This window comes from Lithobates pipiens, unplaced genomic scaffold (genome assembly GCF_037356315.1).
Source record: "Lithobates pipiens isolate NorthernLeopardFrog02 unplaced genomic scaffold, aLitPip1_a1.2 Scaffold_19, whole genome shotgun sequence".
NCBI classification, from domain to species: domain Eukaryota; kingdom Metazoa; phylum Chordata; class Amphibia; order Anura; family Ranidae; genus Lithobates; species Lithobates pipiens.
In genome coordinates, this window is record NW_027507764.1 from 126,894,414 (window position 1) to 126,920,997 (window position 26,584).

At 45.6% G+C, this 26,584-nt stretch overlaps 1 protein-coding gene across 2 annotated transcripts in view; it reads right to left on the minus strand.

Annotated features, from left to right (window-relative positions):
- The window catches only part of ABCB5 (ATP binding cassette subfamily B member 5), a 172,422-nt gene that overhangs the window by 57,713 nt on the left and 88,125 nt on the right, over window positions 1-26,584 (minus strand). For both annotated transcript variants that reach the window (XM_077491248.1, XM_077491247.1), the window contains exons 8-10: window positions 25,025-25,149; window positions 24,762-24,936; window positions 1,374-1,487 (exon numbers count right to left, since the gene is read on the minus strand). In XM_077491248.1, the coding sequence (XP_077347374.1) occupies window positions 1,374-1,487; window positions 24,762-24,936; window positions 25,025-25,149 (414 nt within the window). The remainder of the gene's footprint in view (window positions 1-1,373; window positions 1,488-24,761; window positions 24,937-25,024; window positions 25,150-26,584) is intronic.

Genomic DNA, 26,584 nt, shown 5'->3' on the forward strand with positions numbered 1-26,584 from the left:
CATTAGCACACACTATGAGTCATGAATATAATATTCCAGGAGGTCACTAACCCAACTAAATAGTGAAAAGTAATATAAAGAGAAACAAAGTGAGTGTTCTAAGGGTGGCCTGCTGGTATTTACATGATTGTCCAGTTACACACACACACAAATCTTATATATAAATATAAAAAATACATAACTTTTATTGTACAGCAATTAAAAAATCTTAAAAACATAATTGGATCCACTTATGAAAGCATACAGAAAAAAACAGAATTACTGTCCAGTGCAATGGTTCAATTACGCGCTTTGCGGTAGCATGTCGCTTCTTCAGTTTACCAAATATGCTTGTGACAGTTAATTCATTATACATTTCATATATAAAAACAGTCAGAGAAACAAAAAAGGAGAAATTTCCGTTTGTTCTGGGGAGGCAAAAACAAATACCAAAAAATGGAGGGAGCCATCTTAACAATTTATTTCTGAACAGTAGTAGGCGCTTAAATGTGGGGCAGATATAAATGAATATATTCAAAGTTCTATGTATTCATTAAATGCTCTGGGGTCTCCAAATGAGTATTGTGTGTGAAAAAGGCTCATGGATATTAGCCACAGTATAAACTGGTACACGCTCACTTCCCTCCAAGTCAGAATGTCAGATAAGCCAAACTCTCACCATTTTCAGATACAGAGACTATGGGGTTTATTTACGAAAGGCAAATCCACTTTGCACTGCAAGTGCACTTGGAAGTCCAGTCGCTCTAAATCTAAGGGGTAGATCTGAAATGAGTGGAAGCTCTGCTGATTTTATCATCCAATCATGTGCAAGCTAAAATGCTGCTTTTTATTTTCCTTGCATGTCCCCCTCAGATCTACAGCGACTTTACTTCCAAGTGCACTTGCGGTGCAAAGTGGATTTTCCTTTCCTTCCTCACAAGCCAAAGATTCATCTTTTATCATGTAAAAACCAGTAGGCCACCCTTAGAACACCCGCTTTGTTTCGCTTTATATTATTTTTCATATGGAAATCAACCACATCTGATTCTGCTTGCTTCATATATACAGTATGTGCAAACATTCACCTTTTGCAAAATAGTATAACTCGAGCAAATAGAGGAAAAATGCTTGCAAATGAATTTGAATCTGGGCATGGGAATTCTGAGATTTTAGTGCAACCAGTGGAAAGAAGGTTCCTTTTTTGCTAGAGAATAGGGAAAGATCCCAAGTCACTGGATTATTTAGCATGATGAAAGAACTTTCAGCTCTCCACCACATCTAATAACATGCTGTATCCCATACAAAGCCCAGTTATTACCACTACATAAATACTTGCTCAAATTGCTAGCAAAATTATCAAATTAATATGAATTATCCCATTTGTTATGCATTACCTGATCAACTACTTTATATATACCAAATGCTGCCCCTCTAGCTATAGAAAAGGCTTCAAGGTGGGAAAATGCCTGGCCAATACAATAGCTGCTCATCACAACACTGAAGAAAACCTGTTGAGGAAAGAAATATAATAATAATAATAATTATAATAACAATATAATAATAGTTCTCTATAACCATGCCAAGACTTGAAATACAACCTTTGTGTGGCACTAAATATACTGAACTAACAAAACTGAGATTAAATTATGGCCTTCGTGGTTGACTGGTCAGACTGCAGTGCTGAAAGCTGCTTGCCAGGAACTGTTTTGTGACGCTTTTTGTACTATAGATATGAAAAGCAAGAAGATAAATACAATTCCTCACAACTAAAAGTAGACCACACATGTTAGAAAGTACCAAACAGGATCCAGAATAAAATAATATCTTTATTTTTTTTTTTTTTAATGAATGATGGCCTAAGTAAAATAAATTAAAGTGGTTGTAAACCTTCACACATACCCAGTGAAGTAACTGGCCTCTGATGATACACATAAATGAAACACAGAGTTAAACCTGTTTAACTACAGCCATCTTTCCCTTACATTCATTCAAAGGGCAGAATTTACACAGGATCTCCAGGCTCTGAAAAGCAGGGGGAGGAGAGCAGAATTTACATCAGTGGGGAGAGCTCTAAGCCCTTGTACACATTCGGAAAACAAAATCCGTCTTTTTTTTCCGACCGATTTTTTCCGACAGATTTTGTCCGAAACTGGCGTTGCATACACACGGTTGGACAAAGTTGTTGGAAAATCCGATCGTTCAGAACGTGATGACGTTCGTTCATTATGATGGGACTACGTTCAGGCTAGTAGCCGATAGCTTTGGTCTTGTAATTTGATCTGAGCATACGTGGCACTTTTTCTGATCGGAATTCTCTACAAGCGATCAGACAAAGTCCGATCGGATCATGTTGTCGGAAAATTTTATATCCAGCTCTCAAACTTTGTTGGTCGAACATTCCAGCGGAAAAAGTCAGATGGAGCTCACACACGATTGGATTATCCGACAACACGGTCTGATCGGACATTTTCCGTCGGAATGTCCGACTGTGTGTACAAGGGCTAAGAGCCGATTGGAGCAAAGGGACACACCCTTCTATACAGGACACAGGAACCGAGTTGATGCTGCCAATCACCTGGAGCTCTCTCCCTGTCACCATTTTTCTCTTGGTGTCAGGAAAACTTGTCAGTAGTATGATGAGCCAAGAAAATTGAAGTTCAATAGCCAGTGTGGCTCTTCTGCTTGATTCCTAGCATGTGTGGAATTTTGTACATCGGAATTGTGTACACACGATCAGAATTTCCGACAACGGATTTTGTTGTCGGAAAATTTGACAGAAAATGCCGGATGGAGTCTACACACAGTCGGAATTTCCGTCAACAAGCTCCCATAGAACATTTGTTGTCGGAAATTCCAAGAGGCATAAGTTCTCTGGTTTGAGAAAAGTACACACTATAGAGGGATGTGCTTTGTTCATATTTCATGTCTGAGGTTTGCAACCACTCGAAACCTAATTCTGATATGGCAACATTTGGTCCCAGGAAAACAAGGGGTCTGAAAAGTGGTTTATATTTGCAGTGGTCTAAATATCCCCTCATTAATGCATCAATATCGCAAACAGATTTAAGATTAAAGTGGAGCTCCACCCATTGGACTATTTCCCCTAACCTTTTTTTCTGAGGACAACTCTAATGCCGCGTACACACGAGCGGACTTTTGAACATCCAAAGTCCGACGGAATGATTCCGTCAGACTATTCGATCGTGTGTGGGCTGCAACGGACTTTTGATTCGCCAAAGTCTGACGGACTTTAGAATATGGAACATGCTTCAAATTTTTCCGACGGAACTCCGCCGGACCCGGTCCCTCCGAAAAAATCGCTCGTGTGTATGCTATTCCGACGGACTAAAACCGACGCTAGGGCAGCTATTGGCTACTGGCTATGAACTTCCTTATTCGAGTCCAGTCGTACGTCATCACTTTCGAATCCGTCGGAGTTTAGTGTGATTGTGTGTGGCCAAGTCCGCTCAGTCGAAAAGTCCGTCAGAACTCTGTCGGAACTCCGGCAGAACTCCTTCGGAAGTCTGTCGGACATAAGTTCTCTCGTGTGTACGGGGCTTAAGCTCTTGTACACACGGTCTGAGATTCCGACAACCAAATCCGTTGGAGTAATTCCGACGGATTAATTCCGGAAGAGGTCCGGAAGTGATGTTGCATACACACGGTCAGACTAAGTTGTCGGAAAATCCGATTGTACATAACGTGATGACGTTATTTCGTTAGGACGGGACTACGTTCAGGCTAGTAGCCAATAGCTTTGGTCTAGGAATTTGATCTGAGCATGCGTGGCACTTTGTCTGTCGGAGTAGGGTACACATGATCTGAGTATGTCCGATCGGAGCATTTTGTCGGAAAATTTTACCGGCAAGTTGGAAAAGTTGGTTCATCGGATATTCCGACGGAAACAGTCCGATGCAGACCACACACAGTTGGAATATCCGACAAGACGGTCGGATAGGAAACATTCCGGCGGAATCTCCGGCCGTGTGTATAAGGGCTTAAAATTAGCTTTTCCCTCTTTTTGTTTTGGTGACATTGGTCATTAGTGCCAAAAAAAAGAGGTGACTCTTCTTAAGAATCCTCTAAAGATTCCCAATTAACAACAACAAAATGGATGTTCCTGAAGCCCATTTCTGCAGCAGAGGCCACAATATAAATTATCTCAAAATTATGCCACTGAAGGGGAATGTTGCATCACGGAAAAAGAGAGTCTGGAATGGGAACACAAATTCAACCACAAAATCAGATCCCTGGACAATGGTCTAAATAGGGCCTAAAATGTGCCACCATGATTTTATTTCATCTTCTGACAAAAACAAAAGCTTGTATTCCCCAAGCCTTTGACCAAAATGAAGGACAGTCATTGAGAATATATAGTTGTATTTCATTGAATCTATGGACATCTCAAAGCACCTATCACCTATCATTTGAGGTGCTAACTGTGCTTTATCTTTGAGTCAATTACCCCAGTAAACATTTCTAATCTCTGTGATCCCTTATCCAAATATTTGTATTTTTGAATGCACACATTTCATTGCCCTTCTATGCAACTCTGTTTAAATATCTAATTTCCAGGACCATTGTGTATATGTGTTAAGCGTGAAGGGGTCTGAGTTATCCCAATATAAAAAAAAAAATTTGATTTTTGTTTGCATACGATCAGAAATCAGCACAACTTCACTTTATTTGATAAGCAAATAAAATTAGCCGGCGCAGAGAGCAGAGCTGTGGGATGAACTCAAAAGGTTCACCTACGACAGGCTGCCTGCACAATATTACAGGAGAGGGTAGATACAAGACCAGAGAGAGCAGCAGTGACCAGTCTATTACAGGTAGCTCCTGCGCAGAGTTTTTGATTACTGCACAGATCTGGAAGAAATACACAAAGGACCATGATTCAAGTAAGAATATACACACCTCTTGTATTTAGGCAGTATATATTTATCCTGGAGTTCAAGCTTCAAATATAGAATACAAGATAAAAAGAAGGAATGACAAAATACAGCAGATATGTAGAGTTCAATTCAGCCCTCCTGATGAGTTGGGCTTGTAATCATAACCATGAATTATTTATTCAACTTGGCTGCAACGTAATTTAAAAGGCTTTTATTTTCTAGTGATATCAAGAATAATATCATTATGCTTGTTTTTTTTTTTTTTTTTTTTTGGGCAAGTTACCAGAACACCATTATTCATGGTGTAGATTTAAAAAGATCAAACGTGCAACTACTGTATGTTGATGTTTCTTGTTAATTTTAGCTTGTATTTGTTTAAATGTAACTATCAACTCCCATGACTGTCATTTGAAGTAAAACATATAGCCAAGTATTATTCTACACAATTTTTTTTATTGTGCATTAAAATAAAAATGTATTAAACATCAACCATATCCTTTTCAGTCGGCTTTCGCCCACAGCACTCCACAGAAACTGCCCTTCTAAAACTCACTTACTAACAGCCAAAACCAACAGTCATTATTTCATACTCTTACTCTTGGACCTTTCTGCTGCCTTTGATACAGTTGACCACCACCTCCTCCTCAAAAAACTCAATTTGCTTGGTCTCCATGACTGCACTCTCCGTTGGTTTGAATCTTACCTATCTCATCGCACCTTCAGTGTCACTTACAACTCCACTTCCTCTTCTCCATCTCCTCTTACCGTTGGGGTCCCCCAAGGTTCTGTCCTTGGACCTCTACTATTCTCGATCTACACGTCCTCCTTGGGTCAGCTGATAGCCTCCCACGGCTTTCACTACCATTTATATGCTGATGACACCCAAATCTATCTCTCTACCCCTCAGCTCACCCCATCAATCTCCTCACGCATCGCTGATCTACTAACAGACATATCAGCCTGGATGTCACACCACTTCCTCAAACTTAATCTATCTAAAACTGAGCTCTTAATATTTCCTCCCCCACGTACCCCTTCGCCTGACTTCTCTGTCAAGATCAATGGCACATCTATCAGTCCATCCCCACATGCCAGGGTGCTAGGGGTAACCCTAGACTCCGAACTGTCCTTTCAGGCCCACATACAAGCCCTGTCCAAATCATGCCGCCTTAGCCTCCGCAACATTTCCAGAATACGCCCCTTTTTAACTAATGACACCACCAAGCTTCTAATTCACTCCCTGGTCATCTCTCGCCTTGACTACTGCAACTCCCTCCTCGTTGGATTACCTTTACACAGACTATCCCCCCTCCATTCCATAATGAATGCCGCTGCCAGACTCATCCACCTTGCCAGCCATTCAGTGTCCTCCACCCCTCTCTGCCAATCCCTGCACTGGCTTCCACTCACCCAACGAATAAAATTCAAAGTACTAACAATAATTTACAAAGCCATCCATAACTCTGTCCCCAGCTACATCACTGACCTAGTCCCAAAATACCAACCAAACCGCCCTCTACGGTCATCCCAAGACCTCCTGCTCTCTAGTTTCCTTGTCACCTCCTCCCATGCTCGCCTCCAGGATTTCTCCAGAGCTTCTCCCATCCTTTGGAACTCCCTACCCCAATCTGTCCGACTGTCCCCTAATCTATCCATCTTTAGACGATCCCTGAAAACCCTTCTCTTCAAAGAAGCCTATCCTGCTTCTAACTAACACTGTTTTACTTCCTCCATCAGCTCATCCCCCACAGCTATTACCTTTTGTATCAATTGCCCCTTCCTTTTTAGATTGTAAGCTCTAACGAGCAGGGCCCTCTTATTCCTCTTGTGCCAAATTTTAATGTAAATGTAATGTCTGCCCTCATGTTGTAAAGCGCTGAGCAAACTGTTGGCGCTATATAAAACCTGTATAATAATAATAATAATAATGTAATGTATCATCTTAAACTAACGGGCTCTTAACCACTTTCAGACCGGACCATTTTGCTGGTAAATGACCAGAGGTCTTTTTACACTTTGGCACTGCGCTGCTTTAACTGGTAATTGCGCGGTCATGCAATGTTGTACCCAAACGAAATTTGCGTCCTTTTCTTCCCACAAATAGAGCTTTCTTTTAAAGGTATTTGACTGACTCTGCGATTTTTATTTTTTGCGATATAAACGTAAAAAGACCGCAAATTTTGAAAAAAAATGATATTTTCTACTTTTTGTTATTAGAAAAATCCAATAAACTCAATTTTAGTCATACATTTAGGCCAAAATGTATTCAGCCACATGTCTTTGGTAAAAAAAAAGTCAATAACTGTATATTTATTGGTTTGCGCAAAAGTTGTCACATCTACAAACTAAGGTACATTTTCTGGAATTTACGCAGCTTTTAGTTTATGACTGCCTATCTCATTTCTTGAGGTGCTAAAATGGCAGGGCAGTACAAAACCCCCCCAAATGACCCCATTTTGGAAAGTAGACACCCTAAGGAAATTGATAAGAGGCATGTTGAGCCCATTGAATATTTTATTTTTTTGCCGCAAGCGATTGAATAATGACAAAAAAAAAAAATTTTTTTTTTTACACAAAGTTGTCACTAAATGATATATTGCTCACACATGCCATGGTTATATGTGGAATTTTACCCCAAAATACATTCTGCTGCTTCTCCTGAGTACGGGGATACCACATGTGGTCGACTTTTTGGAAGCCTAGCCGCGTACGGGGCCCCAAAAGCCAAGCACCGCCTTCAGGATTTCTAAGGGCATACATATGTCATTTTACTCCTCACTACCTATCACAGTTTTGAAGTCCATAAAATGCCAAGATGGCACAAAACCCCCACAAATGACCCCATTTTAGAAAGTAGACACCCCAAGCTATTTGCTGAGAGGCATGTTGAGTCCATGGAATATTTTATATTTTGCCACAAGTTGCGGGAAAATTACAAACTTTATAAATTTTTCACAAAGTTGTCACTAAATGATATATTGCTCACACATGCTATGGGCATATGTGAAATTACACCCCAAAATAAATTCTGCTGCTTCTCCTGAGTACGGGGATACCACATGTGTGGGATTTTTTGGGAGCCTAGCCGCGTACGGGGCCCCGAAAACCAAGCACCGCCTTCAGGCTTTCTAAGGGCGTAAATTTTTAATTTCACGCCTCACTACCTATTACAGTTTTGAAGGCCATAAAATGCCAAGATGGCACAAAACCCCCACAAATGACCCCATTTTAGAAAGTAGACACCCCAAGCTATTTGCTGAGAGGCATGTTGAGTCCATGGAATATTTTATATTTTGCCGCAAGTTGCGGGAAAATTACAAACTTTTTTTATTTTATTTTATTTTTTCACAAAGTTGTCACTAAATGATATATTGCTCACGCATGCCATGGGCATATGTGAAATGACACCCCAAAATAAATTCTGCTGCTTCTCCTGAGTACGGGGATACCACATATGTGGGACTTTTTGGGAGCCTAGCTGCGTACGGGGCCCCAAAAGCCAAGAACCGCCTTCAGGCTTTCTAAGGGCGTAAATCTTTGATTTCACGCCTCACTACCTATTACAGTTTTGAAGGCCATAAAATGCCAAGATGGCACAAAACCCCCACAAATGACCCCATTTTAGAAAGTAGACACCCCAAGCTATTTGCTGAGAGGCATGTTGAGTCCATGGAATATTTTATATTTTGCCGCAAGTTGCGGGAAAATTACAAACTTTTTTATTTTATTTATTTTTTCACAAAGTTGTCACTAAATGATATATTGCTCACGCATGCCATGGGCATATGTAAAATGACACCCCAAAATAAATTCTGCTGCTTCTCCTGAGTACGGGGATACCACATGTGTGGGATTTTTTGGGAGCCTAGCTGCGTACGGGGCCCCGAAAGCCAAGAACCGCCTTCAGGCTTTCTAAGGGCGTACATTTTTGATTTCACGCCTCACTACCTATTACAGTTTTGAAGGCCATAAAATGCCAAGATGGCACAAAACCCCCACAAATGACCCCATTTTAGAAAGTAGACACCCCAAGCTATTTGCTGAGAGGCATGTTGAGTCCATGGAATATTTTATATTTTGCCACAAGTTGCGGGAAAATTACAAACTTTTATTTTTTTTTATTTTTTTTTCACAAAGTTGTCACTAAATGATATATTGCTCACACATGCCAGGGACATATGTGAAATGACACCCCAAAATAAATTCTGCTGCTTCTCCTGAGTACGGGGATACCACATGTGTGGGACTTTTTGGGAGCCTAGTCGCGTACGGGGCCCCGAAAACCAAGAACCGCCTTCAGGATTTCTAAGGGTGTAAATTTTTGATTTTACACCTCACTACCTATCACAGTTTTGAAGGCCATAAAATGCCAAAATAGCACAAAACCCCCCAAAATGACCCCATTTTGGAAAGTAGACACCCCAAGCTATTTGCCGAGAGGCATGGTGAGTATTTTGCAGCTCTCATTTGTTTTTGAAAATGAAGAAAAAAAAATAATGTATATTTTTTTTCTTTTTTTTAATTTTCAAAACTTTGTGACAAAAATGAAGGTCTGCAAAATACTAACCATACCTCTCGGCAAATAGCTTGGGGTGTCTCCTTTCCAAAATGGGGTCACTTGGGGGGATTTTGTGCTATCTGGGCATTCCATGGCCTCCGAAACTGTGATAGGCAGTGAGGAATGAAATCTAAAATTTACACCCTTAGAAATCCTGAAGGTGGTGCTTGGATTTTGGGGTACCGTACGCGGTTAGGCTCCCAAAAGGTCTCACACTTGTGGTATCCCCGTACTCAGGAGAAGCAACAGAATGTATTTTGGGGTGTAATTTTACATATAACCATGGCATGTTTGAGCAATATATCATTTAATGACAACTTTGTGCAAAAAAAATAAAAAATAAAATAATAATGTATTTTTTCCACAACTTTTGTCAAAATATAAAATATTCCATGGACTCGACCTGCCTCTCAGCAAATAGCTTGGGGTGTCTACTTTCTAAAATGGGGTCATTTGGGGAGGTTTTGAACTGTCCTGAGATTTTATGCACAACATTTAGAAGCTTATGTCACACATCACCCACTCTTCTAACCACTTGAAGAAAAAGCCCTTTCTGACACTTTTTGTTTACATGAAAAAATATTTTTTTTTGCAAGAAAATTACTTTGAACCCCCAAACATGAAGTGTTTTTTTAAAGCAAAAGCCCTACCGATTAAAATGGTGGGTGTTTCATTTTTTTTTCACACGGTATTTGCGCAGCGATTTTTCAAACGCATTTTTTTGGGAAAAAACACACTTTTTTTTATTTTAATGCACTAAAAATCACTATATTGCCCAAATGTTTGATGAAATAAAAAATATGATCTTAGGCCGAGTACATGGATACCAAACATGACATGCTTTAAAATTGCGCAGAAACGTGCAGCAGCGACAAACTACGTACATTTTTAAAAGCCTTTAAATGCCTTTACAGGTGACCACTTTAGATTTACGGAGGAGGTCTACTGCTAAAATTAATACCCTCAATCTGACCTTCGTGGTGATACCTCACATGCATGGTGCAATTGCTGTTTACATATGCCACCAGACCAACGCTTGCGTTCCGCGTTGCGCCTTAGCAGGGGGGGACAGGGGTGTTTTTTTTTATTTTTTATTTTTTTATTATTTAGTTTGCTTTTTTTATTTTTATTTTAAACTGTTCCTTTCATTTATATATATTTTTTTATGATTTTTATTGTTATCTCAGGGAATGTAAATATCCCCTATGATTGCAATAGGTAGTGACAGGTACTCTTTTTAAAAAAAAATTAGGGTCTATCAGACCCTAGATCTCTCCTCTGTCCTCAAAGCATCTGACCACACCAAGATCGGTGTGATAAAATGCTTTCCCAATTTCCCAATGGCGCTGTTTACATCCCGCAAAATCTAAGTCATGAAATGCTCGTAGCTTCCGGTGTCTTAGGCCATAGAGATGATTGGAGCCATTCTGATCTCTGATCAGCTCTATGGTCAGCTGGCGGAACCACCGGCTGCATTCTCAGGTTCCCTGTTGGGACAGGAGAGCCTGAGAAAACCATGGAAGATGGTGCGGGGGGGGGAACATTCCCTCCCACTGCTTGTAAAAGTAGTCTAGAGGCTAATTAGCCGCTAGGATTGCTTTTACATAAAAGCCGACCGCTGGCTGAAAAGAATGATACCAAGATGATACCTAAACCTGCAGGCATCATTCTGGTATAAGCACTCAAAGTCCCGCAACATACCAGTATGTTGCTGGAACTGGTTGGGCATATATTGTAATTTTTTTTTCATGCAGCCTGTGGGCTGAACGAAAAAAAAATATTGATCGGTGGGTATGCCCACCATTAGATACCACCCTTCATCCACCCACTTTCTAATGGTGGGCATACATGCACCATTTATATATGCCGAAGCATGGGGGCATCCTCCCGCAAAAGGTAGGAGCAGATCGCTCCTCCACCCCGTATGCCCCCATGCTTCGGCATATATGCTCTTTTTTAACTGTGGTGGTGAAATCACCCCCGACAGTGCTGGAGTCGCGGCTTTATGTATCATGGGAGCAAACGCTGTTGCTGTCAAGATAAATAAATCCGCTCTGCAGCAGAATGACGTACCTGCTAAGCAAATGATGGTTAACAATAAAACAAAGTAACATTACAGTATAACAGTAGGACTTACCATACCTGCAAAGCAAATACAAAAAAAATCGCAAAAAATAACACATTTAACACAATCTGTGCCTAAAATATATATATGCCGAAGCATGGGGGCATCCTCCCGCAAAAAAGTTATGCCGCGTACATACATTCAAACTTTTCCACGGGCAAGCCCTCCGTCGGAATTTTGACTGTATGTACGCGGCATTAGGAGCAAAATCGCTCCTCCACCCCTTATGCCCCCATGCTTCGGCATATATGCTCTTTTTTAACTGTGGTGGTGAAATCACCTCCGACAGCGCTGGAGTCGTGGCTTTACATATCGTGGGAGCAAACGCTGTTGCTGTCAAGATAAATAAATCCACGCTACAGCTGAATGGCGTACCTGAAAACAAAAAATGGTTAACAATAAAACATTGCAGAATAGAATACAGTACAAAGGAGCAGAACAATAGAGAGAGAATAGAGAGAGAGAGAACAATAAAACGACAACTATTTTTGTTTTTTTTATTTTATATTTTTTTTGGTTTTTTTTTTTTTTTTTACTTTTTTTTTTTTTTTTAACACTTTTTCTGTTGTAACGGTTCCAGCGGTTTGGGTCTCTCAAAATGCGATGGCATCTTGGGAGACCCTGTGAACGTGTGCCTAGCCTGTGCAATGCTGTACCCTACGCTAATACTCAACTAGTGAATGGTAGCGTTCAAAACACTCACCCTGACAAAGACCAGGCTGGTCAGGACAGCGGGGACAATAAGAACGGGTGTCACGCCTAAATCCGCGCTTTCTGCAGACACGACATTTTCTTTGGGGGGCTCGTTGGGTAGGGGTACTCGGGATGACATAAGAATAATGCCTCTCATGCAGCCGGCTTACTGCATCTGGTAGGGGAAGGTGAGGTGGAGCACCGCCTGGATACAGAAGGGCTCTGACGATATCCTCCTGGAATTTGAGGAAGGATCCAGTCCGTCCTGAAGCTTTGTGTAGTACATAAGCATTCAGTATAGCCAATTGGAATAAATAAACAGACACTTTTTTGTACCAGCGTCTGGACTTACGGGCAACTAGATACGGCGCCAACAACTGGTCATTGAGGTCCACCCCTCCCATGTTAAGGTTATATTTGTGGACACAGAGGGGTTTCTCCACAATACCAGTCGCCGTAGGAATTTGGACCGTCGTGTCTGCATGAAGGGAGGTAAGAACGAAAACATTCTTATTATCCCTCCACTTCATAGCGAGCAAATTATTACTGCGCAAGCAGGCTCTCTCCCCCAGCCTAAGACGGGACTCTACAAGCCGCTGGGGAAAGCCCCGGCGATTAGGTCGCACGGTGCCACATGCTCCAATCTGCTGATCAAACAAGTGACTAAACAGTGGCACGCTTGTGTAATAATTGTCCACGTACAAGTGGTACCCCTTTCCGAATAAGGGTGACACCATGTCCCACACTATCTTGCCAGCGCTTCCTATGTAGTCAGGGCAGTTCTCCGGCTCTACGTGACTATCTCTTCCCTCATAAACCATGAAACTACGTGTATAGCCTGTGGCCCTGTCACAGAGCTTATACATCTTGACCCCGTATCTGGAACGCTTGTTGGGGACGTATTGTTTGAATGACAAGCGACCAGAAAACTTAATCAGGGACTCATCAACGCAGACAACTTGATCGGGAGTAAACAAGGCTGCAAAACGTTGGTTGAAGTGGTTTATGAGGGGCCGAATTTTGTAGAGCCGATCGTACTCAGGGTCTCCACGAGGACGACAGAGTTCATTGTCGCTGAAGTGCATGAACCGCAAAATCATCTCGTATCGTGCCCTGGACATGGAAGCAGAGAACACGCGCATATGGTGAATTGGGTCAATGGACCAATATGACCGCAACTCACTCTTTTTGGTTATGCCCATGTTGAGGGAGAGGCCCAGAAAGATTTTAAATTCGGAAACCGTAACTGGTTTCCATTGTCTGGCAAGGGCGGACTGGGGAATAGTGGCGATGTGTTGAGCAGCGTACAAATTGGTTTGGTCCACAATAGATCTAAAGAGATCTTCGGTGAAAAACAGTGAGTAAAAGTCAAGTGTCGTAAAATCAACTGTTTCCACGTTAATGCCAGGTTGGCCAGTGAATGGGGGAAGTACGGGTTCTGCAGAAGTGGTGGGCACCCAAATAGGATTGGCGAATTCTGCAGGAAGGGCACTATGGGTACGACGGGCCTGTCTTTGTCTTCTTGGTGGCAGCGGGACACTACTTGTGCTTGCCACCTCGCCAGCTTGAACTGCACTTATGGGACTCGCCACGTCACCACGTGTTACTGCAGTGCTGGATGTAGGTCCAGGGTGTACTAGGCCGCTGGTGCTTGCCAGTTCACCAGAAGGATGAGCGGCTCTAGTACGTCTCTGCTCCATACGAGTGACCTGCGGTTCCTGCACCTCAACAACAGAATACATACGGGATTGGGCACACCTGTTCTTAGCAGCGGCCTCATCTCCGTCGTCAGAGCTATCTGTCATGGAGCCGCTGTCCTCTACAGGATCGTATTCTGAGCCTGAATCTGACAGATGAGTGACGTCCTCTTCACTATCTGTCATGCTCACAAACGTGTAGGCCTCTTCACTAGTGTACCTTCGCTTTGCCATTTTGGGCTCTATATTTAGGGGTACACTAGTGAGACTCACAGGTAAAAAAGCACCTAGCCTGTCAGCGACTGTTTCAAAACGCTACAAAAAAAACTGTTAGCGATCGCAGGGATCAAGCCTGACTCTGCGAACGCTGCAGTTATGTGTGTTGTGTTTTGTAAGTGACAGTGATCGATCGATACTGCACTTGGGTGGGCTGGGCTGGGCTTGGCGGAGGGGCTAAACGCAGGTGCTAGCGGGTATCTGGGCTGATCCCGCTAACAATGCGTTTTGGGAAACCTAAAATGCAGGCAATGCTAATATAGATCTGATCAGATACTATATTACTAAGGGAGGTGTATGCTTTGCGCGTGGGTGTTAGCGGTACTGGCACTAACCTGACGCTGGGGCGACGCAGGCCTTATCTGACCCTCAAACTTATATCACCCGCCGGGTGATCAGGGGGTTAAACCTTTATTAGGTAATAAATGGCGGGTGCCCTGAAACAAAAAAAAAATAACTAACCAACCAGCGTCACCTGTAACAGTTATATGGTGATCACTGGTGAAAGGGTTAACTGGGGGGCAATCAGGGGGCTATGCGGTAGTATATGGGGGTCCCTGACGCTATAAAAAGCTGCAGCGAACCCAAATACTTACCTGCCTAACTAGCGTCACCTGTGACACTAATACAGCGATCAGAAAAAAATCGCTTATTAGTGACACTGGCGATGGGGGGGTGATCACGGGGTTAAACCTTTATTGGGGGGGTTAGGGGGGCACCCTAGAGCTAAAGGGGGCTAACCCTAACTGCCCTAACAGTTATTACAGTCACAAATGACACCAATGCAAAAAAAAAAAATGCACTTGGTGTCACTGTGACTGGGGGGGGGCAGGGGTGATTGGGGGGTGATTGGGGGGTGATCGGGGGGGTGAAAAGTGTGCCTGGCGTGTTCTACTGTTAGTGTAGTGTGTTGGTGCAACTCACCGATCCTCTCTCCTCCGTGCCGGAACGAAAAATACCGACACGAGGAGAGATTACATCATTTCCTCTCCTGTGTTTACATTACAGGAGAGGAAGTGATGTCACGAAGACTTTCTATTCGTCGGGAGCGATCGCGAGGGGGTGGCCATGAATGAATGGCCGCCCCCTCATCCTCGATCGGTCCCGAACGAATACCGACCGCCGCAGGCACCGGGCGGGGGCCCGATCGGGCCCCCGACCCGGGGGAAGGCAGGGACGTACATGTACGCCAATATGCCTGCCCGTGCCATGCTGTCGACGTACATCGTCGTGCGGCGGTCGGGAACTGGTTAAAGTAGGTATTTTGGAGGCGAGCATGGTCCACAACATCTGCTGTATCAGGCTACCTTTTCCATACCACGGCCCACAGCCGCAAATACCCCAGCTCAAGGACAATTTTGTAACACCTTACCAACCTGATACAGCCCCAATACCAATCTCATCTTAATGACGTTACTTAATTCGGGAAGGTACCCATACCAAAGATGAGCCCCTCCCACCATACTCCACATAACATTTTGACCATGCCCACCTTCAAAAACCCTGAGACCCCTGCCGCTGCTATGACTCCAACCAAGCACCCACCTGTACACATGACCACACAACTGGACAACGCACAATCCCCTACCAATTAAACAGACCAACCACAAATCTAAGGGAGGGAGGGAGGGAAAATTCTCCTTCACTGTCTGTCTCCAACTGACCCTATCCTGCTCCCCCACTGCCTACACCCTCCTTGACTCCACCCTAGTTTGACCTACTCCGCCCTACCATGCCTTACTCCAAACCAATGCCTTCAAACCTCCGTATTTCATAACTTATTTTAAATCTGCCCAACTAAAGAATACCCTGCCCCCCCCCCCCCCAGTCATGCAGGCCTTCCACTATTATGCTGCGCATCCCATTACAGGCCTGATTTTTGGCCTTTTTATTAAACAAATTGAAAAACATCAACCATAATGTATCATCTTAAACTAACGGGCTCTTAAAGTAGGTATTTTGGAGGTGAGCATGGTCCACAACATCTGCTGTATCAGGCTACCTTTTCCATACCACAGCCTACAGCCATGAATTCCCTGGCTCGAGGACAATTTTGTAACACCTTACCAACCTGATACAGCCCCAATACCAATTTCGTCTTAATGATGTCACTTAATTCGTGAAGGTACCCATACCAAAGATGAGCCCTTCCCACCATACTCCACATAACATTTTGACCATGCCCACCTTCAAAAAACCCTGAGACCCCTGCTACCGATGCCCAAGTGGGAAACCTCACACTTGCGCGGCCCGCCACACACTCAATACCCTCTGAATCCCATCCTGCAGGCCCAAGCACCACATATCTATCCCAACAGCGTTCAAATGAACGCCGTCCCCTCGCAGATAGAGCCAGTTGTCACCCTCCAATTCCGTATGGCGCACCGCAATGCCACCATTCCGGACAAAAAAAGTGCCACCTGTATGTTCAACTTGATCCTTGCTTTATTAAGCTTCTCCACCGATTGAGCAAGACGCCAGGAGGCTCTGCCCACAATATCAGACCAGACAAGGATAACATCTGGGAAAAAGGAGCGTAAACGTAAAAAATCAAACTTAATATCCCGAATCAACTCCCTAGCAGAACGGAGCCCCAGATCATTACCCCCTGCGTGTACAACTAAAATGTCCGGGGGGTCTATCAATTTAGAATATCGGTGTATTTCAGGCAATACCCTTGACCACATAATGCCTGGGACTCTGATCCACCATACTTTTGCCAATTTCCTTGGGAAGCCTAATTGTCGGCCGTCCGGATGGACCGCAGCCCTTTTTGCACCCCAAAAAACATAGGAGTGGCCGATAATCCACACCAAACATTCTCTATCTGAAAAACATACAATACAAGAACAAAATAACAGAATAACAAAACATCCCCAAAACACATAAAGACAAACAAAACGCCAGAAAAACTGCCACTACCATCACATATAAAGGGTATGACAATGACAAAAACACATCAAAGGAGATGCGGACGAACATATAATTTAAAATGCCTGGATTCCCAAAGACCTATCCGCTGTAAGATTCGGTCGTCTAAACCCCACCTGGCTGCCTCAGTGGCAGCCCCAATGCAAAACGAATGGGAAGCATAAGCCCCCGGATCAAAACCAGCCGCCCGCAAACATTTCCTAAAAACTGACACAAACTGGAAATGGGACAATGCCGAACCATCAGCGTGTGTCAACAAAGGTCCCGGCCCCACAGTCCGAACTCCCAACCAATGAACCACGGCTGCAACCAGGCAGGCTGGAGAATTAAGAACTCGGCCGAGCACCACTGTAACCCCACGGCCCAACTGGTCCGTTTTTGATTTCCTAACGTATAAGTACAACTTGTCCCCTTGCACTGTGACCTCGGAAAACCCCCAGTCCACCCCCCAACTTTAGTCGAAGGGCTAACCAATTCCCCAATCCGCAGAGCCCCAAAGAAAGCCAGAACAAAGGCCATCTTAAAAAGAACCGCTTTTAAAAGGAGTCGAACAAACTGTTGGCAACTGATCCAACAGTAGCACCAGTTTTCCGAAAGACTTCGGACGTCGGGAATCAGGCACCCGCTGCCCCTTCCTAACTGCGCATAGCGTCGCTTCTCTTCTTCCTCCTTTTTGCTTTTTTCTGGTTTAACCTTGTCCAGGTTAAACTTCTCCAGCGGTAACAGGGCAAATATCTCAATGTACTCCCCTTTCCATACTCTTTCTTTCATCTCGGGTTTCAGATGTGCACCTAGCAGGCCCTTGAAGCATGTGTAGACTTCCCCTTATGCAGAGTCAGCCAACCTCACCCCAGCTGCAGTCCCATCCGATGGTTTGGGATCCAACGCAGTCCCCCTCTCCAGGAACTACTTCCCGGGGCCGGCACCCCCGACGTCACCTGGGTGCTCGCTGCCTCTTGCGTGCCTCCCGCGATGGGCGTTCCCTTGTCCCCCGCCGTCTTCCATGCAGCTACACCCCTGACACAGATGAAATCCCTGCAAAACCACTGGCCAGCAATTCCCTGCAACCCGTCAACCAATTTTGCAGGATCCGTTCCACCACCCCCTCTTGCCCTGCCCCAGCCAACATTGCAGAAGTAACAGCACCACTTTCACCCCACCTTTGCTCCCCCCCACAGCATTTGTAGATGCCACCTGAACCAACAACTGCACAGGAGGGGGGGAGCATTAGAGGTGAAGACAGGAGGGAGGGGGATAGCAGGGGGGACACGGCAGACAAACTCACGGAAGGGAGCAGATTAGGCACAGACATAAGACAATCGGTGGAAACATGGACACCATTGACATTATCTGCTGACTTACCAGGCTGCCCCGGATCTTGCCGCCGCACAGCCACATCTCCAGCCGCCGCCTTCTCTCTTCCCCAGCCACCACATCTGCCTGGATCCTCTCTTCTTTGTTGGATGTGCTGATCTCCCCTTCCGATTGGTCTTCTCCTCAGAACTGCGCTGTGCCCAGGGAAGGGTTAACATGGCCACCCCCGCCAGGGCACCCGAAGATGACGTCATCAGCCTCAACACAGGCCGAACGTCTTCCCACTCTGCTCCTCCTCCGCTGTGCGCTCTGCCTCGCGGCCCTGGATGTAGAAGCCGCTCTCCTCTCCGGCAGTGGGGGCGGTAACTCGGACGCCTGTCTCCTTGTACTTCACCTTCTGTCCGGCAGGGTTCCAGCCGCACCTGTGGACAGGCCACCACCCGCAACTGCCACTCTCCCCCGCCGAGCTTCACGAGCGGGAGGGGGCCCCCTGTGCTGTGGCCGTCTCATCCCACATCTCTGCCGTTGGTGGGTGGGAGCCAGCAGCCTCTCTAGAGCTCCCACCGGGGTCACACCTGAGAAGAGGATTCCTTCCAGCCCCACAGGCATTGGAGGGGGTTGCCTCTTAACCCTGGGTGCTGAAAGGTCCTGTCTGCCGGAGGGCTCCTAGCAGACCCTAGGGGTCACCTCTGGACTCAAGCGCTCAGGAAGATGAGACCTCCTAGCGCGCGGTGGACGAGAGGCAGGAGAAGCTTGTTCCTGCCCCGACCTTGTAGCATACCTGCCAGCTGCCTCTCCAGCCACTGGGGCCAATTAGCTATAGCAGCTGCACGTAGCTGTGCTAGCAACAGGGCAGACTGACCATTGGGCCACTCGGGCACTGCCCGAGAGCCCCATGCCACTAGGGGGCCCCATCAGGGTTGCCAGCCTCAGTAAAACCAGGGACAGTATGTAAAAATTTGTGTTTTTTTTTTACATCTGTCTCTGAAATGTCCCTTACCGACATCCTTTTGGTCTAAAAATCCTGAGATTATAGCTGCCGCACCTTTCCAGTACCTTCTCAGCCAATAGAAACATGTCTGTGTATACTGTGTGATTGTATACTGTGTGTGTGTGTTTGTGTTTACTGTGTGGCCCCATAATCTCTGATTACCTGGGGGCCCCATAATCTCCTATTGCCCGGGGGCCCCATGAGTTGTCAATCCGCCCCTGGCTAGCAATCCCTCCACATCTGCCTTGACAAAAAAAAAAGGCCTGACTCACACCCTGCCACTAACCTGGACCGAAAACTGCTCCTAAAATCTCCTGCACTGAAAATTCTTCTTCACTGTCTGTCTCCAACTGGCCCTATCCTGCTCCCCCACTGCCTACACCCTCCATGACTCCACCCTAGCTTGACCTACTTCACCCTACCATGCCTTACTCTAAACCAATGCCTGCGAACCTCCGTGTTTCATAACTTATTTTAAATCTGCCCAACTACAGCCTACTCTGCCCCCCCCCCCCAGTCATGCAGGACTTCCACTATTATGTTGCACATCCCATTACAGGCCTGATTCTTTCTATGCATACAAAACTAAATAAAATATAACAAAGAAAATCATTATTCAACAAAACCATAAAAAAATACTTAGTAAAGAGGGTAGGGGTGCAAATCTCCAGACCAGCGGCCTTGTTGGGGGTCTTGTGGCTGTTATTGCCTCTGACCACCATGCTGCTGTGGCGGGTGGGATGTCTGTGGTATTGGGGGGTGGCTGTGGAGGTGGCGGATGTGGGGCCACAAAATCACACAGGTGTGTGTTTTCTTTAATTTGGCCCCTTACCCCCGTGTTGAGGAGCTGCAGCATTAGTTACTCACACCTGCTCCTTTGCTCACCAGGCCCAGGACAGCATGCTGAGGAGGTTAGTGAAGGAAAATATGCATGTAGGCCAAAAAAGGAGCAGGAAAAGCTTATAGCATGCATGAGGACAAAGAGGACATTCACAGCATATTACAATATCTTAATCATGAAATCAAGAAATTCATACAATACACTAACATTAAATATCTAGAATGTGATCACACACTAGCAAACATTAAATATATATAATGTGATGTTAACGGCAAAAACTTTCCTGAATATAGTCCTTCTGCAGAACTTGAATAATGGCTGAGCAGGTGTCTGGAATAATGAGCCCCAGAGCCTGGGGGGAGATCCCAGTGGTAAACTTGAGGTCCTGGAGACTTCTCCCCGTCACCAAATAACGCAAGGTGGTTATGAGCCTTTGCTCAGAAGTGATGGAAAGCTACATGCATGTGTCCTGCTTCTTAATATAGGGGGTCACCAATGCCAAGAGTTGGTGAAAGTAAGGGTCAGTCATCCGGAGATAATTCCGAAAATCATCCGGATTATTCTCCTGAAGCTCCGGCAGCAAAGGCATATAACATAATTGGTTACGATTAAGCAACCAATTTTTGGTACAAGAAATCTTCCTCCTTCTGTTCTTGGAGTGGACTTGGGTCAAAGCAATAACTCCAAGCCCAATAATAGCCCATTCTCTCCTCTGATTCCACAACATTGCTGGTTGACGAATGGCCTTTCATAAACAAACTGACAAGCACGAACTGAAAAGCGCGAGTCAACACTCACCAAACTTCTACTAACACAAAATTAGCAGAAGGAGCTCAAAGGGTGGCGCATAACAATTGAACTTAGGCCGCGTACACACGGGCGGACTGTCTGCCGAAACTAAGTTCGTCAAACAGTCCGCTCAAACTTTTGAATGAACGAACTTGCCCACACACGGCACTTTTTGAGCGGACTAAGTTCGTCGTACTAAGTCCGCGCAACTTTTGAAATGAACGGACTCGCCCACACACGAGGACAGTCCGCTCATTTCGAGCGCGTGTCAAGGTAGGCGGGGCCGCGACGGAGACGTCGCGGGCTCCGCAGCCTGGAATGGACTTAAAGGGGAACTCCAACGCCGAAAAAAATCGGCGTGGGGGTTCCCCCAAAGTCCACAACAGACCCTTGTCCGAGCACGCTACCCGGCCGGCCAGGAAAGGGGGGCGAGCGAGCGCGCCCTCCCCTCCTGAGCCGTACCAGGCCGCGTGCCCTCAACATAGGGGGTGCCTTGGGGAAGGGGGGGCCGCGCGACCCCCCCACCCCAAAGCACCTTGTCCCCATGTTGATGAGGACAAGGGCCTCTTCCCGACAACCCTGGCCGTTGGTTGTCGGGGTCTGCGGGCGGGGGGCTTATCGGAATCCGGGAGCCCCCTTTAATAAGGGGGCCCCCGGATACCGGCCCCCCACCCTATGTGAATGAGTATGGGGTACAATGTACCCCTACCCATTCACCTGTAAAATAAAAGTACCCAAAAAAAAACACAACACACGAGATAAAATATTTTATTGCACAGCTCCGGGGGTCTTCCGTCTTCGGGGGTCTTCTCGCCGGACTCCTCCGCTATCTTCTTGTAGCTCTTTTGCTAGCGGAGGAGTCCGGCTTTCTTCCTCCCCGCCGCCGGCCTCTTCTCCCGACTTCGGGGGTCTTGTCCCCCTCTTCGGTTCTTCTGCCGGGCCACCGCGCCTTCTTATAGCTCTTTTGCAGGCGGTGGCCCGGTCTTTTGTCGCCGCTGTCGCCGTCGCCTTCCGTTCTTCTTCTTCTTCTTCTTCTTCTTCTCCAGGAGATGTTGACACGTCGCTCTCTCCGGCCGGAATGCCAGAGCCGCGCTGCGCGGCCACTTATATAGTGACAATGGGGCGGTGTCACATGGTATATGTCACATGGGTTGGTCACATGGTGACCCCGTCCCTTACGATGTCATAGTCCCCATGTGACATCAACCCATGTGACCAACCCATGTGAAATATACCATGTGACACCGCCCCATTGTCACTATATAAGTGGCCGTGCAGCGCGGCTCTGGCATTCCGGCTGGAGAGAGCGACGTGTCAACATCTCCTGGAGAAGAAGAAGAAGAAGAAGAAGAAGAACGGAAGGCGACGGCGACGGCGACAGCGGCGACAGAAGACCGGGCCACCGCCTGCAAAAGAGCTATAAGAAGGCGCGGTGGCCCGGCAGAAGAACCGAAGAGGGGGACAAGACCCCCGAAGTCGGGAGAAGAGGCCAGCGGCGGGGAGGAAGAAAGCCGGACTCCTAGCAAAAGAGCTACAAGAAGATAGCGGAGGAGTCCGGCGAGAAGACCCCCGAAGACGGAAGACCCCCGGAGCTGTGCAATAAAATATTTTATCTCGTGTGTTGTGTTTTTTTTTGGGTACTTTTATTTTACAGGTGAATGGGTAGGGGTACATTGTACCCCATACTCATTCACATAGGGTGGGGGGCCGGTATCCGGGGGCCCCCTTATTAAAGGGGGCTCCCGGATTCTGATAAGCCCCCCGCCCGCAGACCCCGACAACCAACGGCCAGGGTTGTCGGGAAGAGGCCCTTGTCCTCATCAACATGGGGACAAGGTGCTTTGGGGTGGGGGGGCCGCGCGGCCCCCCTTCCCCAAGGCACCCCCCATGTTGAGAGAACGCGGCCTGGTACGGCTCAGGAGGGGGGGCGCGCTCGCTCGCCCCCCTTTCCTGGCCGGCCGGGTAGCATGCTCGGACAAGGGTCTGTTGTGGACTTTGGGGGGACCCCCACGCCGATTTTTTTCGGCGTTGGAGTTCCCCTTTAAGTCCATACCAGGCGGCGGAGCCCGCGACATCTCCTTCGCGGGCCCCGCCTACCTGGAGACGCGCTCGAAATGAGCAGACTTTTCTCCGGGCGGGAACAGTCCGCTCATTTCGAAAGTACAGCGGACTGGCCCACACACGGGCGGACTGTCCGCTGAAATCAAGTTTCAGCGAACAGTTTTACGGAAATTCCGTAAGACTTTGTTCGTCAAACAGTCCGCTGAAACTGTCCGCTGAAGCCCACACACGAGCGGACTGTCCGCTGAAACACTGTTCAGCAGACAAAGTTGGGCGAACAGTCCGCCCGTGTGTACGCGGCCTTACTCTTTATCGGCTCATAGTATGTCTAGTACTTCACTATGTTTGTGTTTGTTGGCAATTGTGTACCGTTTGTATGCAAGACAAGTTCACGGCACATGCCCTTCGGACAAAAGTCTGGAGCTTTGTCTGCAGAAAATCTGATCGTGTGTACGAGGCTTCAGGCAAGTATTGATGCTAGAGACAAATCTCTCTTTGTCCCATCACAAGTTTCTTTTAATGTTTAAGTCCAGCCAAAGGTGAAATTTCAGTTGGGTTATCTGCTGGGACGAGTTACATACTGACTTCTTACTGTATGTGTTGCATGGACTCAAGAGACAAAAAGAGTTGCTTTACTAAAGGCAAGGAGGGTGTTCATTTGGCAAAGCAATTTGCCCCACAGTTTAATGAATGTGATGAAATTTCACTTCAGAAAGAATACCCGATCATGGGCAAGGTAAAGAAATAAAAAACAGCATTTTTTCTTGCACATGATTGTATGGAAGTCAGCAGAGCCTCACCTCATTCACTAAGCTCTGGGAAAAAGCACCTAGCAAAATGAATAGCCTATTTACCTTTAGTAATTCAAACTCAAAATCTCTTTACAATGGCCCCCGGCTCTGTCCTCTGTCCAGGCCCACCTTGGAAACTTACTCCTGCTAGAGCAGAGAAATTCCTGGTTCTCGCCACAGATGTTGCATCCTTCATTATATAAAATAAATAAACACACAGCAGCTATAATGGGACCTCTATTGTCATGAAGCTTGTTCAGGCCTAAGGCCGCGTACACACGGGCGGACTGTTCGTCCAACTTTGTCCGCTGAACAGTGTTTGGGCGGACAGTCCGCTCGTGTGTGGGCTTTCAGCGGACAGTTTCAGCGGACAGTTTGACGGACAAGGTTTTTCGGAAATTCCGTAAAACTGTCCGCTGAAACCTTGTTTCAGCGAACAGTCCGCTCGTGTGTAGGCTTGTTCGTCAAACAAAGTTGCGCGCATGCTCAGAAAGGATTTTCACGCCGAAAGCTATAATGCAGTGTATAGGACGTCGTATTTTTCGTCCCGTCGTACGTGCCGTTCACGTCATCGCGCACGGTTTCAGCAAACTGTTCGTCCGTCGTGTGTGGCTATGTCCGTCCATGCTAAGTTTGAGCGGACTGTTTGCCGAAACTGTTGGACGGACAAAGTTGGGCGAACAGTCCGCGCGTGTGTACGCGGCCTAAGAACTAAGACACAAAGATCTCCTTAGCTATTAGAATAAAATTTACAAAAATAAAGTAACAGCTTTAGGTGAACTAACCCTAAAATTAAAATATATTAAAATGGAAAACTTACCACCAATGCATCTCCAATGGTATATCCGTTGTCTCCTAATATCAGGATGGTACCATACCAAAAGCCTAGCCCATAGGAAGCATAAGCAATGAGGTACACAAATCCAAGGGCCAACTGAGATGCAATGGATTTCTTGATTCCAAGTTCTTTGGCCTCCCCTAAATTATTTGTGTATCTAAGCATGAAAAAAATTAATAAAATAAACAGTACGTCATATATAAACTTTAAATGCAAATCACAGTGAGATAAAGCTTTGAAGGCACCTTTTGATTTCTTTCTCTTGCCCACCAAATGCCACCACTGTTCGTATAGAAGAGAGGACCTCTTCAGCCACAGATCCAGCTTTTGCATATGCAGTAAGCTCTTTGCTTGTCAGTGATACCATCATCTAATTACAAAGTATAGTCAAATATTTATTGTCAAAGGATACATTTTATGAATTTTCACATTTACCTCCAAGGTTGCAATAGAAAATGATTTACTTGTAGCTTGGTCATACAAGACTGAAATTTGAATAAGTACTCCTCTAAATATAATTTCAGGCCACAAAGCCCATTTCCTGTCTTACAGTGTGACACCAGTGCTTAGCTTTGTCTAGAGCAGTGGTGGTCAACTTGCTTGATATAAGTAGCTTCAAGTGCAGCCCCTGACCTCACCAAGAGGCCACACATAATGGTCAGTGAATATAAAGCTACAGAGACTGTACGCTTGCAACAGGAAATGGCCAAAGACTGTGAACATACCACAATAAATAATCAGAGACTGCAGACATAGACTAGACAACAAACAGGCTTCAGGAGACAATTATAGACTAGATGCACATAGCATGGGGCTGCTAGAGTTACAGCCCTTTAAAACAAATGCTTTTAGACTTCTGCTTTCTAAAGCCTTCTTAAAAAGTATTTGTGCCATGTTTGATATTTCTCTCAACAAGACCCATTATAAAAGACGAGAGGGGAAAAAAAAAAAAACATAAAAAAAAAGAAAAGGGATTCACGGCACAGAAAGAAGTAAGGTAGGGCTTTTTCACACTGGTGGTTTGGGTGTGGTAAAGACAGGCCGTTGACCTACAACCCCCCTCCTTCCCTCTAAAATTCTAACATTACAGTCTATCAGGGCTGTACATGTGCCGTGGTCATGGCAATTTTAACTTGGGCTGCAATGTTTACAGGCAAAGCACCACTTGATATCAAATCGGGCCGCTTGCAGTTGTGAGCTGAACGCTTTGTTCACAGTTACGGCATGGTCCCACAATGTAAAACTGCCATTAAGAAATTTAAAAAGAAGTTTAAAAAAACAGACATCATGAGGAGGCAGTAGCGCCTCCTGAACACCTGCCAGTTGCTGCTATACCACCCTCTGAGAAATGATCCTCTGCAGAGAGGATCTATCTGCAGAGAGGCTGGATGGCAAGATGCCACAGTCTGCTGCTTAGCTAGAGGTGTTACAAGTTTGTTACAATTTTTTTACTTCTCCACTTAGCATTAATCCAACTTAGCCAGGGATTAAAATTGGCTTTCTTCTAGTTTTTCTATCATTATGACTACTTTCCTTTTGTAAGTCAAAAAAACTGAAGGAAGAGTCTCGATGTACTACAGGGAAAGACACCTTGCATATTGCAGTCATTTATTACAGATTGCTGTCTAGTTTTGGGAATTACCCACTGAAATATTTGAATTACAGTCCCTGTCAAACTGAAAGGAAATGGGGTTGTATCCACTTGCTAACCCTAGTTTACAAAATAAGGTACGGCTATGTTCACACTTAAATGGGTATAGAAGAGTGCCAGTGTTGGTGTACCATACACTCCAACAGGGGAAGCA